The sequence below is a fragment of the Atractosteus spatula genome, chromosome 22 (assembly GCF_055471065.1).
Source record: "Atractosteus spatula isolate fAtrSpa1 chromosome 22, fAtrSpa1.hap1, whole genome shotgun sequence".
Classification (NCBI taxonomy): domain Eukaryota; kingdom Metazoa; phylum Chordata; class Actinopteri; order Semionotiformes; family Lepisosteidae; genus Atractosteus; species Atractosteus spatula.
Window position 1 is genome coordinate 5299942 of NC_142727.1, and position 15455 is coordinate 5315396.

At 45.9% G+C, this 15455-nt stretch overlaps 1 protein-coding gene across 1 annotated transcript in view; it reads right to left on the minus strand.

The window, feature by feature from the left end:
• LOC148816700 (alpha-2-macroglobulin-like) overlaps positions 1-15157 on the minus strand; it is a 40209-nt gene extending 25052 nt beyond the window's left edge. Inside the window, exons 1-9 of the mRNA XM_088940123.1 lie at positions 15043-15157; positions 12192-12372; positions 11093-11249; positions 4481-4533; positions 2912-2932; positions 2315-2483; positions 2056-2140; positions 839-965; positions 443-557 (exon numbers count right to left, since the gene is read on the minus strand). Coding sequence (XP_088796249.1) covers positions 443-557; positions 839-965; positions 2056-2140; positions 2315-2483; positions 2912-2932; positions 4481-4533; positions 11093-11249; positions 12192-12372; positions 15043-15104 — 970 coding nt within the window. The 5' untranslated portion in view covers positions 15105-15157. The remainder of the gene's footprint in view (positions 1-442; positions 558-838; positions 966-2055; positions 2141-2314; positions 2484-2911; positions 2933-4480; positions 4534-11092; positions 11250-12191; positions 12373-15042) is intronic.
• Positions 15158-15455: the final 298 nt, after the last annotated feature.

Sequence of the window (15455 nt, forward strand, 5' to 3'; positions counted from 1 at the left end):
CTCTCCGTGGCTTGTAAGCTACCTACTGATTCATCTTTCCTTCATGCCTGTCTCCATCAATCTTTCAATTAACCTGCAACCATTTCTCTCATAACCCTCGTTGAAGCCTGACACCATCTGAAGATCCCCGAGGCTCTGAAACCCTGCATTTGCAGCTCAGCTTGCGATTCACCATGGCCCTGAACTTAAGGCTCAGCAGCATAACATAAGTCATCATAACATAAGTCAACGTTGCTACCTGATATGATAGCAATTCACTGCAAAGTCCGAAAAACTAGCAAGGAATGAAAGTGGTGTCATGAAGCTGTCTGAGATAGAGCGACAAGTTAGTACAACTTTGGACAGGTCCTGTAATTCCGAAGAGGCATCGGACCGGGACTCCTCTCTGCTGCCCTAAGGAACCATGTGTACCTCAGAGATCACTGCTGTCGAAGGTCCCCACCTGTTCCGTGTTCCTCTAGCTCAACGTACAAGCGAAGCCTGTCCTCGAGCTGCCCTTCATTCTGCATAAACTCTGTCACGTTGAAGGTGTGAGAGAAACAGCCGGTCTTGTCCATCTATGAGATCAAAAGCACACTGACATCCTACAAACCCCAGCAGAGTTATGGACCATACCAGATGAGGATATTCACAAAGTCTTTTAATGGGATAGTTTGGATTGTACAACTTTGTTATATTTTTTCTCACTTATTGTATGTAAAAATAAAACAATAACATTTTAAACATGTTTAAGTTTCAATATTCTTCAAAACCTTGCTTTAAGAATTTGTTATATTGCCAGTATTTTTTAAAACTTCAGATAATTCAGATGCCTGCTGCACGTTCTTTATGATCTTACCTCATCAGTTACTGTGCGGCAGATTGTCACATTATCGAGAACATCATATTGAGATGAAAGATATTGACTACGTCTCCGGCATAATTCCAGCTTTGCTGTGCCAGACACTGGCTTCCCATATGTGTACCTGCAAATGGAAAGGAAACAAAACCGTCTTTCACATATTGGGCTTTGCTCGGCTTCTAGTTCCCAGTGGGCTTCAGAGTGTTGCCCATGCCAGCTGATGCCAGGAGGGACTGTAGTTCTCCCAGCCTGTCTGGAAGTGACAGGGATGATCTTCTCTTTTCATGGCAGGGCACCACTGGTCAGTACCGGTCCAGCGCCTGCAGAATTGATCCTTCCAGTCCTGCACCCACAATAGATACCTGGTTCTGTCATTTAACGGTCTTTAATAATATGCATCTCTAGGCTGCAGGAGAAGACAAGCAGAGAGAAGTAAGAATGAAGGGAGACAAACTCAACTAGTAAAGGCACTGAAGGGAAATGTGTAGACCCAGGGTCAATATGTGCATGCCAGTACACAAGTACACTTGTTTCTTCAGTAAAGAAACTACAGCACGATGTTACACTTCAGGAAAGTGTTTACTGAAACACTTTTACTTCTCTTATTTAATGTAGACAATGGGAAAGGTAGAAAACATTCAGTACTAGTGCAGAAAACATGGGAAAAAGGATTTAGGTAGAAGTGAAACAAAAGGAAAATGGGCAAAGAAAATGGCACCATATATCCCAGGAGTTTCTCATTCTGTCTTCTGGCTTTTGTGAATTTGCTCACTTGTTCAGCTATTGTTCTGTTCCCTTGTCACCTGGAGTCCTAGACTAACAACTCAAATGCTACTAAAAATCTATTTTGTTCTGTTGTGTGTTAGTCATTGGTTGGAATTAGATACTCCATAATTGTGAGTGATTTGGATTAATATTATGCTCATTTTCCACATCTAAGAAGGCTGTTGATTCATGTGTTCCCACCTCCATGATCATTTTAACTTGGAATCGTACTGTTGCATTTTCCTGTTAACAGCTGTGTGCCATTTAGTGACAGTTGAATGAAAAACATTTTGGTTCTAAAGAGCCTAAACTCCGGTTCCTTTAAATGATCATTGTTTTAAACATTTTAAGTTACTGAATATACATTATATTGTTTTATTCTTTATCCAAAAAATCCATTATAATACTTCTGAAGTTTATTTTTGCCGTACTTTAGGATTCAGACTCACTTGCCGCAGACTTTAGCTGTGACTTCAGTGTCCAGAATGAAGACTGAGTCCGGAAGATGAGTCTCGACTTCAAATTTTGGCAGGACTGTGAACAGGAAGCAAAGAATTAGGTGTTACAGTCGCTTCTGAGATCTCATCCAACACATGGTCTTACAGTCATGCGTCACACCTCCGTCTGTGAGGCAGCTCTTTCGCCTCCACTACAGGGAACAGCCCAAGCTCAGCCTGAGGAGAGTGCTGCCCAGCTCCAGGCGCTTACCAAACTCCTTGACTTTGAAGCGTTGGGAAACTCGTGTGCTTCCTTTTGCCAAGACTGCCAGGGTATATGTGCCTAGTCGGGCTTCTGGATTCAAGGGTTGTGACAGCTGCAGTATGCTCCCGTTGGATGTTTGTTTGATCCACTGACTGATCCTGTTGCCTGCTGGGTTCTGGGGGTTTAGAGAGAGTTTAGAGAGAGAAGTCAGGGCAGCTTTGTCAAAGTTGTACAAGCAGCACATGTGACCTCATCTGGGCTTCCCTTCTTTTGCCTTGAAGGGGTTTTGCAGATGTGAGAATCTAATCAGGAAAGAACCAGGTCACAGAACACTGCCTGTGGTTCTGTTTGCTTTCATTAGTAAATTAATCAATTTCAAACAAAATTCCTGGACATGCTAGTTCTTTGTTTACCCTCTTAAACTACCCTCTTGTGATTTCTAGTGCCCAATTCAATGCAGGATTTTAGCACTCGTTTCCCCATCAGTTATGGTCTGTGTGACCTCTGGATCCAAAAAAGTGATTAAATGAGATTGTGGAAAAAGTCTGGAATCTCCTCCATTGGACTACTGTCCTATTATGTCTAAGGCATAGTGGTTCTTACCCTGAGCTCCACAACGTCGTACTGCAAAAGAGAAACACAAACATAAGCAGGTTTACTTTGGCTTCACCAATTATCTCACTACATACAACACGCAGTACTTCGCTTCTGCACTGTACACACAATAAACCTGCAGGGTTCCAGCCTCTCTGTTCCAGCACCCCTCCTTCCAGAATAATGGCTGCAGCTGGCACACCAAGTCATACAGGAAACATGTTCGCAGTACAGCAGCTCCCTTCACCTTCATTCAGTCAATTTGTTTTGCTTTTCTCAGAAGCTCTTTTGCCTCTGATCCTTGTGGGCAAGCAAATTTTGTGAAGCCTTCTACCCTCATTTCTTTCCCTCTTTTCTTTTCTCGTTTGTTTTCCCCCCTCATTCTGCTGCTGATGTATTGATCAGTGGAGGAGTGTGACCCTCTGACCTGGAGCTGCTGTTTGTCTTCACTGATCAAACAGCACTGCTCTGACTACCTGTTTGTCCACATGGTTGCTCTTAACTGCTATAAAAAATCTTTAACTCAGAGATTAACTTACAGTGCTGGTCAGATGTACATTGCCAGTATGAACATATGCCACAGTACTGCATTGTTAATCCACAGGCTGTATCCATCTGTACATGAAGTACTGTACATCTGTTCAGCTGTACCTTCTTCAGATCAAGGGAACAATCTGCTGTTCTTTTATAACAACTTAAACATCTATTCCTGTTGCTTAAATTATACCCTGCAGCCTGTGTCATACAGGCTGTTCAGCCCTTTCTCAGCTCCTCCCTCTTACTTTGTCCTGTTTATAAGGCAGGTCCTTCATCCTTCATCAGTAATTCCTTTCACCTCTGTTCTCTGCTCTCCCAGCCACTCTGATTGACCATAAACCTCTGTAGCTGTGACATCTGTGTGTATTCTCCCTGCCCTTAGTGTACAGCAGGATTCTAGAAAGGTCTTACCCCATAAAGGTCTACTCTAGAATACCATGATAAAATCAGAAGAAGCCATATTGAAACATTGTGGTAAAGTGTAGAAAGTTGAAGTAAAGCTCAATGAAATCTATGGTCAAATATAAGTATAAATATAACACTCTATAAGTTAACATAGGTAAATGTCCAAATAGAGAAGATGAATTGGGTGACGATGCAGAAATTAACTATAGTCAATACAATCTAGAGTTTCTTGTCTGCAATATTTACAGTGTTTCCACAGTGGTTTCTTTAAGGTACACACAAAAGGGAATAAAATGCTAATTATGAATTACTTTCTACAGTATCTACAATGTAGATAGCAGTCAGACCCTTCAGGGTGATTGGGCTGGCCAGTCAACGTGCCCCATCGTATGGAAGCATTGTTGTAGATGTAAACACGGGTGCAAAAGTGTAACAGCTCCAAAACTGATCCTTGAGTTATGCCACTCATTTGCTCACCCACATTGAGGTTCCTCTCCTTATTAGGTCTCTCTGGCATTAACTAGTGGTCTCTGACACTACTGTTACCACATCTGGACATAAACTTGAGCAGTGTACATATAAGAAAAAATAAGAAATGTGTGAAGAAATTCTCACAGAATGAGATTGAAAACATACCACATCATTGACAGGAACAAAGTTCTCATTCAGAGAAACAATCCGGAAATGCACTAAAAAAAGAGAGAAGACTGTTACGCATTCCACTCGCGTCTCTGTTCCTTCTTGCATTCCCACGCGCACACCCTGTAACAAACGCTCACGCCGTAAGTAACACGCCAATCACCTTTCTCTCCCGTCCCTATTTTAGTTCTCCTTTTTCCTCATTTCCCCGCTCACTATTGCGGATTCTCCTCGAGCTCCTGTTACGATCCCTGCCTCTCGGCAACGAAAGAGGCAGAAGAAGGCGTAGCCTTAGTTCATTAGTCCACCTATCAGTGTACGCTTTCACCACCACACCTCCGTCTCATCTGGTATTTAAGCATTAGTCTTTCCCTACCCCCTCGCTCAGTATTGGTTTCCCTTTCGAGCTACTTAGTTGCGCTACGCCTTCTACCTCCTTGTACTGTTCTGGTTCCGACTTTGGTTTATCCCCTTTTACTACGTCTTTTGGATTACGGCTCGGCTTCAGTTGCTTTCTCCTAGTTTGGTTCTCTGGCTTCCCCTGGACTCTCGGCTCTCTCCTTCGTCTACGGTTTTGGATTATGGTCTGGCTTTGGCTACTCTCTCCCTGTTTGGATCACTGGCTTCCCCTAGACTCTCAGCTTTCTCCTTCGGCTACGGTTTTTGGATCATGACTTGTCTCTATCGGCTCCCTGCAAGTGGGTTCACTACTTGGTTTCGGTTTCACTGGCCGAATCCGTAACAGCTCCCTAGTGCGCGTTTTTCTCTTGATGTTCACTGGTTCTGATCTCCTTGCTTGCTTCTCGTTTTCCGATTTCACCTACTGTTTTGGATTGTTGCTTTCTCGTTGTTCTTCCGTGTTCCGACCTACTCGCCTGCTTCCTGGATTTGACTTCGCCTAGTGTTTTGGATTGTTGCTTCGTCTCTGACTCTCTGTGTTCAGACCTCCTTTCCGGCTTCCTGGTTTTCGTTTTGCCTGGCGATTCGGCTTTGTGTCTTTCTCACTCTCCTGAGTCCTGCACAGGATCCACTGACCACATCAGCCCCATTCTAACAGCATAGTGAGCCTAATTATGGATCCAGCGGACCAGAACACCACTGCTGCCTTTTTTCAACAGCAGTCCCAGGCTCTTCGACAACTGACCACTGCAGTTCAACGCCTAGTGGACCACATCACCCGTCCCCCACCTCCTCCGGTGGCTCCCGTGCCTGCTCCTCCCCTGGCTGCTGCTGCTTGCCCCTTGCCCCCTCCCACCCCGGAGAAATTTGAGGATGACCCAGCAAAGCTTCAGAGTTTTTTAACCCAGTGCTGGATGGCCTTCCACCTTCGCCTGGATTGTTTTCCCTCTGACAGAGAGAAGTTTGCCTTCATGGTCTCCCACCTCTCCGGTCGAGCCCTGGACTGGGCTACCTCCCTCCTCACTCGGAATCTCCCCGTGACTGCTGATGCCAACCGGTTTTTTGCTGCCATGCAGTCCATTTTTGGTCAGCTCCACTCCCACCATATTGCCATCTCCCATCACACTTCTCTCACCCAGGGTTCCCGGTCTTTTCAAGATTATGCCATGGAATTCCCCCTCCTGGCCTCCCAAGTGCTATGGAATGAAGAGGCTCTTATCCACCAGTTCTGCCAGGGCTTGTCTGCTTTCCAGGACTACCTCGCATATCTTCCATTGGACTTTCCCTCCTTGGAGCACCTTATCTCCCGTCTGGCCGAAATTGACATCAGGCTCCAAGAACAACGCTCTCGGCTTCAACCCCCTTCTGCCCCCTCCCGCCCGACCTCCTTCTCCAGGCTGTCTTCTGAGGAGCGACGCCGCTGACTCTCCGAGGGATGTTGAATTTATTGCGGGGCAGCCGGCCATCTCCGAGCTTCATGCCCTCTCTGCCCTCCCCGTACTTCCCTGCTCTATGCCAAGGTCAGTATCCTTCCCTCTTCTGCCTCTTCTGGCCTCTTTTTGCCCGCACTGGTTTCCGGGGATGGATTCAAAGATTCTCTTCTGGCTTTTGATGATTCAGGAGCAGAGGAAAACTTCCTGGACTCCGGACTCGCCACCACTTGGAATATTCCTCGCATCCCTGTTTCGCCCCCTATCCGCCTCCTCACCCTGGATGGATCCCCTCTCACTCTTGTTGAATGGCAAACAATCCCCCTTACTCTACGCATCTGCGCCCTCCACACCGAGAGCATCCAATTCCTCCTCCTCCACTCTCCTTCCCATCCTCTGGTTCTTGGATACCCTTGGTTGAAGATGCACAACCCCCACTTTCACTGGTCCAACAGTGAACTACTGGCCTGGGGACCCAATTGTCATCATCGTTGTCTGCAGATGCCTCTCAGACTTTCCTCTGTCCACATTTCCCAGGACAACACCATTGGGATATCTTCCGTATATTCCAACCTGCACCTCGCCTTCAGCAAGCAAAAAGCACTCTCCTTGCCACCACACCGTCCCTCTGATTGCGCCATTGACCTACTATCTGGAACCCTGCCTCCGAAAAGAAGAATCTACCCTATTTCTCTGAATGAATCTGATGCCCTGGAGTTCTACATCCGGGATTCCTTGAAATCTGGCTTCATTCGCCCTTCTACTTCTCCGGCCTGTGCAGGTTTCTTTTTCGTGGAGAAGAAGGATGGATCCCTGCGGCCCTGCATCGATTATAGAGGCCTTAATGAGATTACTATCAAGAACCAGTTTCCCCTTCCATTCACTAACTCTGCATTGGAATCTCTTCAGGGAGCCTCTGTCTTCACCAAACTTGACCTACGGGGCGCCTACAACCTCATTCGCATCCGTGAGGGTGATGAGAGGAAGACAGCCTTCATTACTACACTTGGTCATTATGAATATCAGGTCATGCCCTTTGGCCTGGCTAATGCTCCTGCGGTATTCCAGGGCTTTATGAATGACATTTTTAGGGACATCGTTCAGAAGTATGTTCTGGTTTACCTTGATGATATTTTAATTTTTTCTCACAACATGGATGATCATGCCCTTCACGTCCGCGAAGTTCTCACCCGACTCATCAATAACCACCTCTATGCCAAGTTGGAGAAGTGTACTTTCCATACTTCCAGGATCCACTTTCTAGGATATATAATCTCCTCTCTGGGTGTTGAGATGGACCCTGCTAAGGTCTCTGCTGTCCTGGACTGGCCCACACCCAAGAACCTGAAACAAGTGCAGCGTTTCCTAGGCTTTGCCAACTTTTACCGCCGTTTCATCCAAAACTTCAGTTCTGTTGTAGCACCCATCACCTCCCTTACTCGTAGAGGCCCTGGACAGGGAAGGTGGACCCCAGAGGCTGATAGGGCCTTTCTTCGTCTCAAGCAGAACTTCTCCTCTGCCCCAGTTCTCCGTCATCCTGATCCCTCTCTTCGTTTTGTGCTTGAGGTCGATGCCTCCGCTCTTGGAGTTGGTGCCATTTTATCTCAACGCCATGGTCAGAAGGGCACGCTCCATCCGTGCGCCTTCTTTTCAAGACGCCTATCCCCTGCCGAGATGAATTATGATGTTGGGAACAGGGAACTCTTGGCCATCAAGCTTGCCCTGGAGGAGTGGAGACACTGGCTGGAGGGGGCCCTCCATCCCTTTACTATCCTCACTGACCACAAGAACTTGGCCTACCTGCAATCTGCTAAACGCCTCAACCCCCGCCAGGCTAGGTGGTCCCTATTCTTCTCCAGGTTCCGTTTTTTCATTACCTATACTCCAGGCTCCAAGAACGTCAAAGCTGATGCCCTTTCCCGCCTTCACGACCCCACAGACTCCGAAGACCCTCCAGTGCCCATCGTGCCTCCTGACAGGTTTCTCGCAGCTGTGCGTTGGGACATCGAAGACCAGGTGAGACGGGCACTCCGAAACCTCACAGTTTCCCCCCAGTGCCCCCCGGACCGACTCTTTGTTCCTGATTCAGTGCAGTCCGCAGTTCTTCAATGGGGCCATGACTCCCGCTTCGCCGCTCACTCTGGCACCCGTCGTTCCATCGAATTCATCTCCAGGGACTTCTGGTGGCCTTCCCTAAAGTCTGATGTAACAGAATACGTGTGAGCGTGCCCCACCTGTGCTAGGAGCAAGACCCCTCGGCAGAAGAGGGCTGGTCTCTTGCAACCTCTTCCCATCCCTTCACGGCCTTGGTCTCATCTCTCGGTTGACTTCCTGACGGATCTCCCGAAAAGCCACGCTAAAACAACGATCATGGTGGTCATCGACCGTTTCTCTAAAGCTGTGCATTTTGTTCCTCTTCCAACCCTCCCATCAGCCCGAGAGATGGCAGACCTTTTTGTCCAGCATGTTTTCCGCCTCCATTGCATTCTGAAGGATATTGTTTCTGACAGGGGTCCGCAGTTCATATCTAGATTTTGGAAGGCTTTCTGCCAGATCTTAGGGGCATCCTCCTCCCTCACTTCTGGTTACCACCCCGAAGCCAATGGTCAGGCAGAGAGGATTAACCAGGACCTGCTGACCTACCTCAGGTCCTACGTCTCCGCTGCCCATGATAACTGGGCTTCCCTTCTCCCCTGGGCTGAATATGCCCACAATTCTCTATATACCTCCTCCACTGACATGTCTCCGTTCCTCTGTTCACTGGGCTATCAACCCTCTCTCTTCCCTGACACTATTCCCGACTCTGATGTCCCTGCTGTTCGGGCATATTTTTCTCCCCTCCTAGAACTCTGGAAGAAGGCCAGGACTGCTCTGCCTAAGTCCTCTCGGAGACAGAAGACTTCTGCTGATAGACTCCGACGCCCCTTTCCCCGTCTATGTCGAGGCCAATTCGTCTGGCTGTCATCCAAGAACATTCCACTCCAGCAACCTTCCTGCAAGTTGGGCCCTCACTTCACTGGGCCTTTCAGAGTACTATCCCGTGTTACCCCCGTTTCTTACCGCCTCGCCCTCCCCCCCACCCTCAGGATTCACCCCACCTTCCATGTATCCCTCCTGAAGCCTTACCACAGATCCCCACTTTCTGCACGTCAACCTCGCCCGCCTCCCCCCCGACTAATGGACAGATCTCCCACCTATACTGTGAATAAGATCTTGGACACCCAATGGTGTAGAGGTATCCTCCAGTTTTTGATTGACTGGGAGGGTTATGGTCCAGAGGAACGTTCCTGGGTTTCTGAAGCGGACATCCTGGATCAAAACCTCATTCAAGACTTCCTTCGCACCCATCCCACTCCGGCTACCAGGTCGTCAGGAGCCGACCCTGAGGGGGGGGGTACTGTTACGCATTCCACTCGCGTCTCTGTACCTTCTTGCATTCCCACGCGTACACCCTGTAACAAACGCTCACGCCGCAAGTAACACGCCAATCACCTTTCTCTCCCGTCCCTATTTTAGTTCTCCTTTTTCCTCATTTCCCCGCTCACTATTGCGGATTCTCCTCGAGCTCCCTAGTGTGCGTTTTTCTCTTGATGTTCACTGGTTCTGATCTCCTTGCTTGCTTCTCGTTTTCCGATTTCACCTACTGCTTTGGATTGTTGCTTTCTCGTTGTTCTTCCGTGTTCCGACCTACTCGCCTGCTTCCTGGATTTGACTTCGCCTAGTGTTTTGGATTGTTGCTTCGTCTCTGACTCTCTGTGTTCAGACCTCCTTTCCGGCTTCCTGGTTTTCGTTTTGCCTAGCGATTCGGTTTGTGTCTTTCTCACTCTCCTGCACAGGATCCACTGACCAGATCAGCCCCATTCTAACAAAGACAAGACTATATAGAAATACACATTCAGGAATTCATGCAAACTTTACTTCTTAAAGTCATTAAGAGTTCAGTCCAGCTCAAAGTTCACACAGGTTAAGAACACTGCAATCAAAGTTTTATCGCTGGAATGTCAAGTTTGTCGATTTGTACAAGATTGTTGGCACAGTATCTCCGATGGTTGTAGTGATATTACATTATGATGCAAAGGAACAAGTAATAGATTTATTCCATGCTGAAAAAAAGAAGAAAGAAAACACAACGTTTCGGCCGTGGAGCCTTCTTCAGGTGTGAAGGCCTTCTTCATCATTACATTATGATAGCCCAGCATGTGCACACAAGTATACAGCAAGTGCTGAGGGTAGAAATCTACATTTCTATTGCAGTGTAGTTTGGGTCTGCATCTAAAAGCAAATATTTGACAGTTAAGAAACATCCATCTACTATCTCCATCTGCACTGTGTACTGTGCAGAGTACACAGAACTATCACTGTTGATCAGCCTTGTCCAGCCTGCCCTTTTTTTAATCTTTCTGTCTGATAGCTCTGTGGATTTATGAAAGGGATCAATAGTCATTTCAGGTCCATATTTTAGTCTACAGACGTATGAGTATGTGAGAGGTTATGCAATTCTTTTTGCAACAGTAAATGTACGCATGAAATACATTCATTTCTATGTGTAGTGTAATGTTTGCTTATATACAGAATATATATTTCATTTCAAAGCCCCATGGAATGTCACATCCTATTCAAGCTAAGATACAACAAGTTTATAGGTGGGAGTTCCTAATATTTTGGCCAAGTCGTGTACAATTACAAAGTGTCTGATTTTAGTACAGCAGATGTGAAGGTGAGGAGCCAGTGGGCTGAGCTCAGTCCTCCTGCACCCCCACATGGAGGAGAGGGAGAGTACCTGTCTGTCCTGGTTTGTAGATGGGTTTGTCAGTCTGAATGAAGATGAAGGAGCGAGAGGAACGGAAGTGGACCTCACTACGCTTCTCCATTGTGAAGCTCTCCCCTTGCAGCTGTACCTCCACCACCTCCTTTGAGTCAGAGGGCACTAGCGGACCCTGCGGACACAAAATCACAAACCCCCTGTCTGCAGAAATACAACCACACTGATACACCCCCAGGGTCTGCAGACACACATCCACATTGAAACCCCCCACAGAACCACACTACACACCCTCACAGTCGTAGACACATGATTGCACTAATACACCCCAACAGCCATTGACACCAAATAATCATCTCCCTGAAAGACATAGATAGATACTTTATTGATCCTGTGAGGGAAATTGCAGTGCAAAAGCAGCTTAACACAGACAACACAGCCACAGTGTAATGAATGATACAATAATAATAATACAATACAATCAATACATTGTATTATTATTATTGTATCATTCGTTACACTGTGACTGTGTTGTCTGTCTCTTGGATCCTTGAAGAAGCACATTTTTATAATTAATTATTCCTTAAACTTTTATAGCGCTTTTCTGGACACTCCACTCAAAGCGCTTTATAGGTAATGGGGACTCCCCTCCACAACCTGTGTGTAGCACCCACCTGGATGATGTGATGGCAGCCATAGTGCGCAAAATACACCCACCACACATCAGCAGTAAGTGGGGTGGAGAACAGAGTGATGAAGCCAGTTCACAAAGGGGTGATTATTAGGAGGCCATAATTGGAAAAGGCCAATGGTAAATTTGGCCAGGACGCCAGGGTACCACTAACACCACTTCCAGCAGAATCTAGGTAATGATCAGTTCTGAGTTGCAGGGTGATATGGCTGCTGACATATTATAATATCTGTAACTAATGTTCCAATACTGTTCTTAGAAGTTTGAAAATTGGATATGTGAAATGTAGGCAATGATATCTTTATATAAATAGATATAACTGTTTTTTGTAGGTATCTATACCACAAGAGCTGAACCCTCCTCTCCTAGCTCACAGCCTTGGCACTCTGGCACCTACCATTGATGCCTGTCTAGTATGGCACTGACCTGGAAGTGCTCACAGCGGTAGAAGCCCAGTGCTGTGGTCTCCTCCAGCAGCAACCTCCTGTCCTGCCCGGAGACCAGTGAGACAGACAGACGCAGGGTCTCGTTGGGGTGGAGAAGGGTGGCACACAGTTTGGACTCAATGTCTTCAGTAATCATCTCAGGAAATGTTACCATGAAGAGCCTAGAGATGCAAAACACAAGCCAAACTGATCAGCCACAGCTACAGACATGGTTCATTCACACGCTGGTCTTTGAAGAACAGAACAGCGTTAGTCACCAAGGGTCAATTGCAGTGAGTTTGCTGATTTATACAGTGCTCTGTTCTGAGCTGATTATTATCCAGTACTGTAGTCAAGATCATCCTCGGCTGCCTGCTTGATTGCAACAAAGAAACTTGCAAATCAAAGTGAGAGACCAGGTGAACCCATTGTAGTTCTGTACCAAGGATTGATCAAAATTGAAGGAGGCTGAGATTCGGAATATCTGAACTACACTACAGTATTCGGAACAGTAAACGAATATGTGGACTGACAATATATAGTTATGATTTTGAATATTGTATACAGTATATATTCTGTAGCTAAGCGCTTGTGACAGTGTTAGTTTTTAAGTATGTATGATACTCCAGATGAGTACATCTACCTACTGTATGTGATATTCTGTTGATTTCAACACACCACAAGTACAAGTATTACGGGTTTCAATTTGATCATGAGGTATATCACAGTGGCTTTAATTTTCATTGACAAATTATATACTTGGACACCTTAGACTCATAAGAGACCACACTGGTAATTCATTTATGTAGGTTACATTTATGTGTAGAAAATACTGTGCACTTTCATGTGCTGCATTTGTTCTACTTCACCTGAGAGTGATATCTGTCTGGTGAATTTGATGGTTTGGTTGGCTGTGTCTCTACAGTTCTGCTGAATAATGATCCTGACTTTCTGCTGTTCCATTTCTAATCCATTCACCCAATCGGCTGTTTCCACCAGGGAAGAGAAGAAGTAGTGTTTTGATGAGCTGTCCTAAGTATTTCACTTACTCAACAATAATGTTTCAATTTAGTCTTGCATTTAACTAAATAAGATAACACATTTTACACCCGTACCCTTATTACTCCACCAGTGTGAAGTGCTAACACAATAAATTACTGAGTGATACCCAGATGTGAATGAACACATTTAAGAGTCGCATCGTGTTTACTTATATTTGTTTAGATTTTACTTTGCTCCCCTCCACAGACTATTATCTCAATACTTACTGATGGAAAAAAGAAACGCAACATTTTCTGGAATGAGAACACTATAGTTATAGCTTATGTACTTTCACAAAAAGTTGTGAATTTGTTTTAAGCCCTCTGACCAGCAATACAACTTGTGCAGTGAAACATTGCATCTTGCCAATCACACGAAAGCTCATTAGTTGCAGTTTTACCCAATGAATGCCTGATCAGGTCACCTTTAAAAAGGCCTTAATTCAAAGCTAAGGTCACTGCAAGAAACAGGCCACACCTAGTCAGTTTTCTGTGCATTTTATAATGCTTCGAATGTCACCAGAAGCAAGGGAGGGGGGCATTGTCATGCTGCAGGAAGGCATGTCATGTGCCAGCGTTTCCAGACAATATGGAGTAAGTCGCTCCACTGTGTCCCGACTGCAGAGAAGGTTTCAGCAGACCGGCAGGACAGATGACGGTCCAAGATCCAGTCACCCTCAAGTCACCACACCAGAGCAAGACCAATACATCAGACTGGTCCATCTGAGAGATCGTTTCAGATCTGCCACCTGTACTGCTGTTGAAACTGCTGGCAGATGCAATGCCCGCATCAGTGACAGGACAGTGATGCTCCATGCTGCTGGCATTAGAGGAAGGTGACCTGTCAGGGGCCTTCTGCTCACACATCCTAGATGTCACACCCAAATGGCTTGGGCCAGACAGGGGCAGCAATGGACTCGTCAGCAGTGGCATCAGGTTCTTTTCACGGATGAGTCACTCTTCAGCCTGTTTCATGCAGCTGGGAGGGCCAGAGTGTGGAGGAGGAGGCGTTGTGTTTCAGTATATATATATATCTCAGAACTCTCTGTTTCATACTACAGACTTTATGTGCATTAGTAGGTGTAATGCTAATAACACTTGTCTTCATGATTAGAACATGAGACACAGGTCTATTGGATTGTGGTTTCAATTCATTATTAGTTGAATTTTACAACAAATGTCCCGATTAAAGCTTCGTAATATCGTTGTACAGTGACAGTGTTTCAGTAATAAGGCGCTACTACATTTAGAACTTTCTCATTTCATTCAGTGTGATCCCTTTAGTACAGTTGTTAATTGATTTGTCTATAGCAATAGTTATACTAACTGATCCTGTACTTTAGTATCCTCCAGAGAGTTACAGCTGTTGCTTTGTGTTCATTGCAATTGAGAACATTTATAGCAGAGTTTTGGCCTGATTTCAGCATCCAGGATCATTGCTGTTGGAATTTACATAGCAAATCATATCATGTGTGTATTAAGATAAGGAATGTCCTGTGCCCATGAAAATGTTTACAGACTGAAAAACTGAACTGCAGCAACACTATTTATTACACTTAAAGCTACACAAAAGTCCAGTAGGAAGCATAGCACACATCCCTAACAGTGCTAGACAGAAAACAGGAGCACACCTTTGCAGACAGGATAAAGAGGAAAATTCAATTAATATTTTTGAATATTTCAAACACCTTTAAACACAGCTTTGAAATCAAGTTGCATCTTCACAGGAGCAACCAAGATGAGTTTGTAACAAACTCTTTGCGTCATAGTTGTTAATCTATAGAGCCTGTTGGATAGCGGGAGTGGACTTACGGTGGTGTGGATGCCTGGCAGGTACAGAGCAGTAGGCAGGCCAGTGAAAAGCCCCTCCACATGGTGACAGCAGACTGCAGCGAGAGAGACAGCAGAGAGAGCAGATTTCCTGGCAGTGCTGCTCCAGGACTGACCAGCTGGAATGAGACCCACACCACTTATCCAAGAGGCGTTCCTCCCATCCCCCAGCTGCCTTCTGTAATGTCCAGTAAATCTCCTCCTCCTCAGGTCTGGGGGACCAAGGGCACAGAGGTGATTGACCTGAGTGATCAGATCATTGAGTGGGCAGCGCCCACAGTTGTACAGCAATGAAGACTCCAGCTGACCAGATTAGGAAATTAGGGGTGTGTGAATTCACAGAGGAAGGCCTGCACACAAAATTAAAAGGAACCCACAGCACATAGCACTGTGAA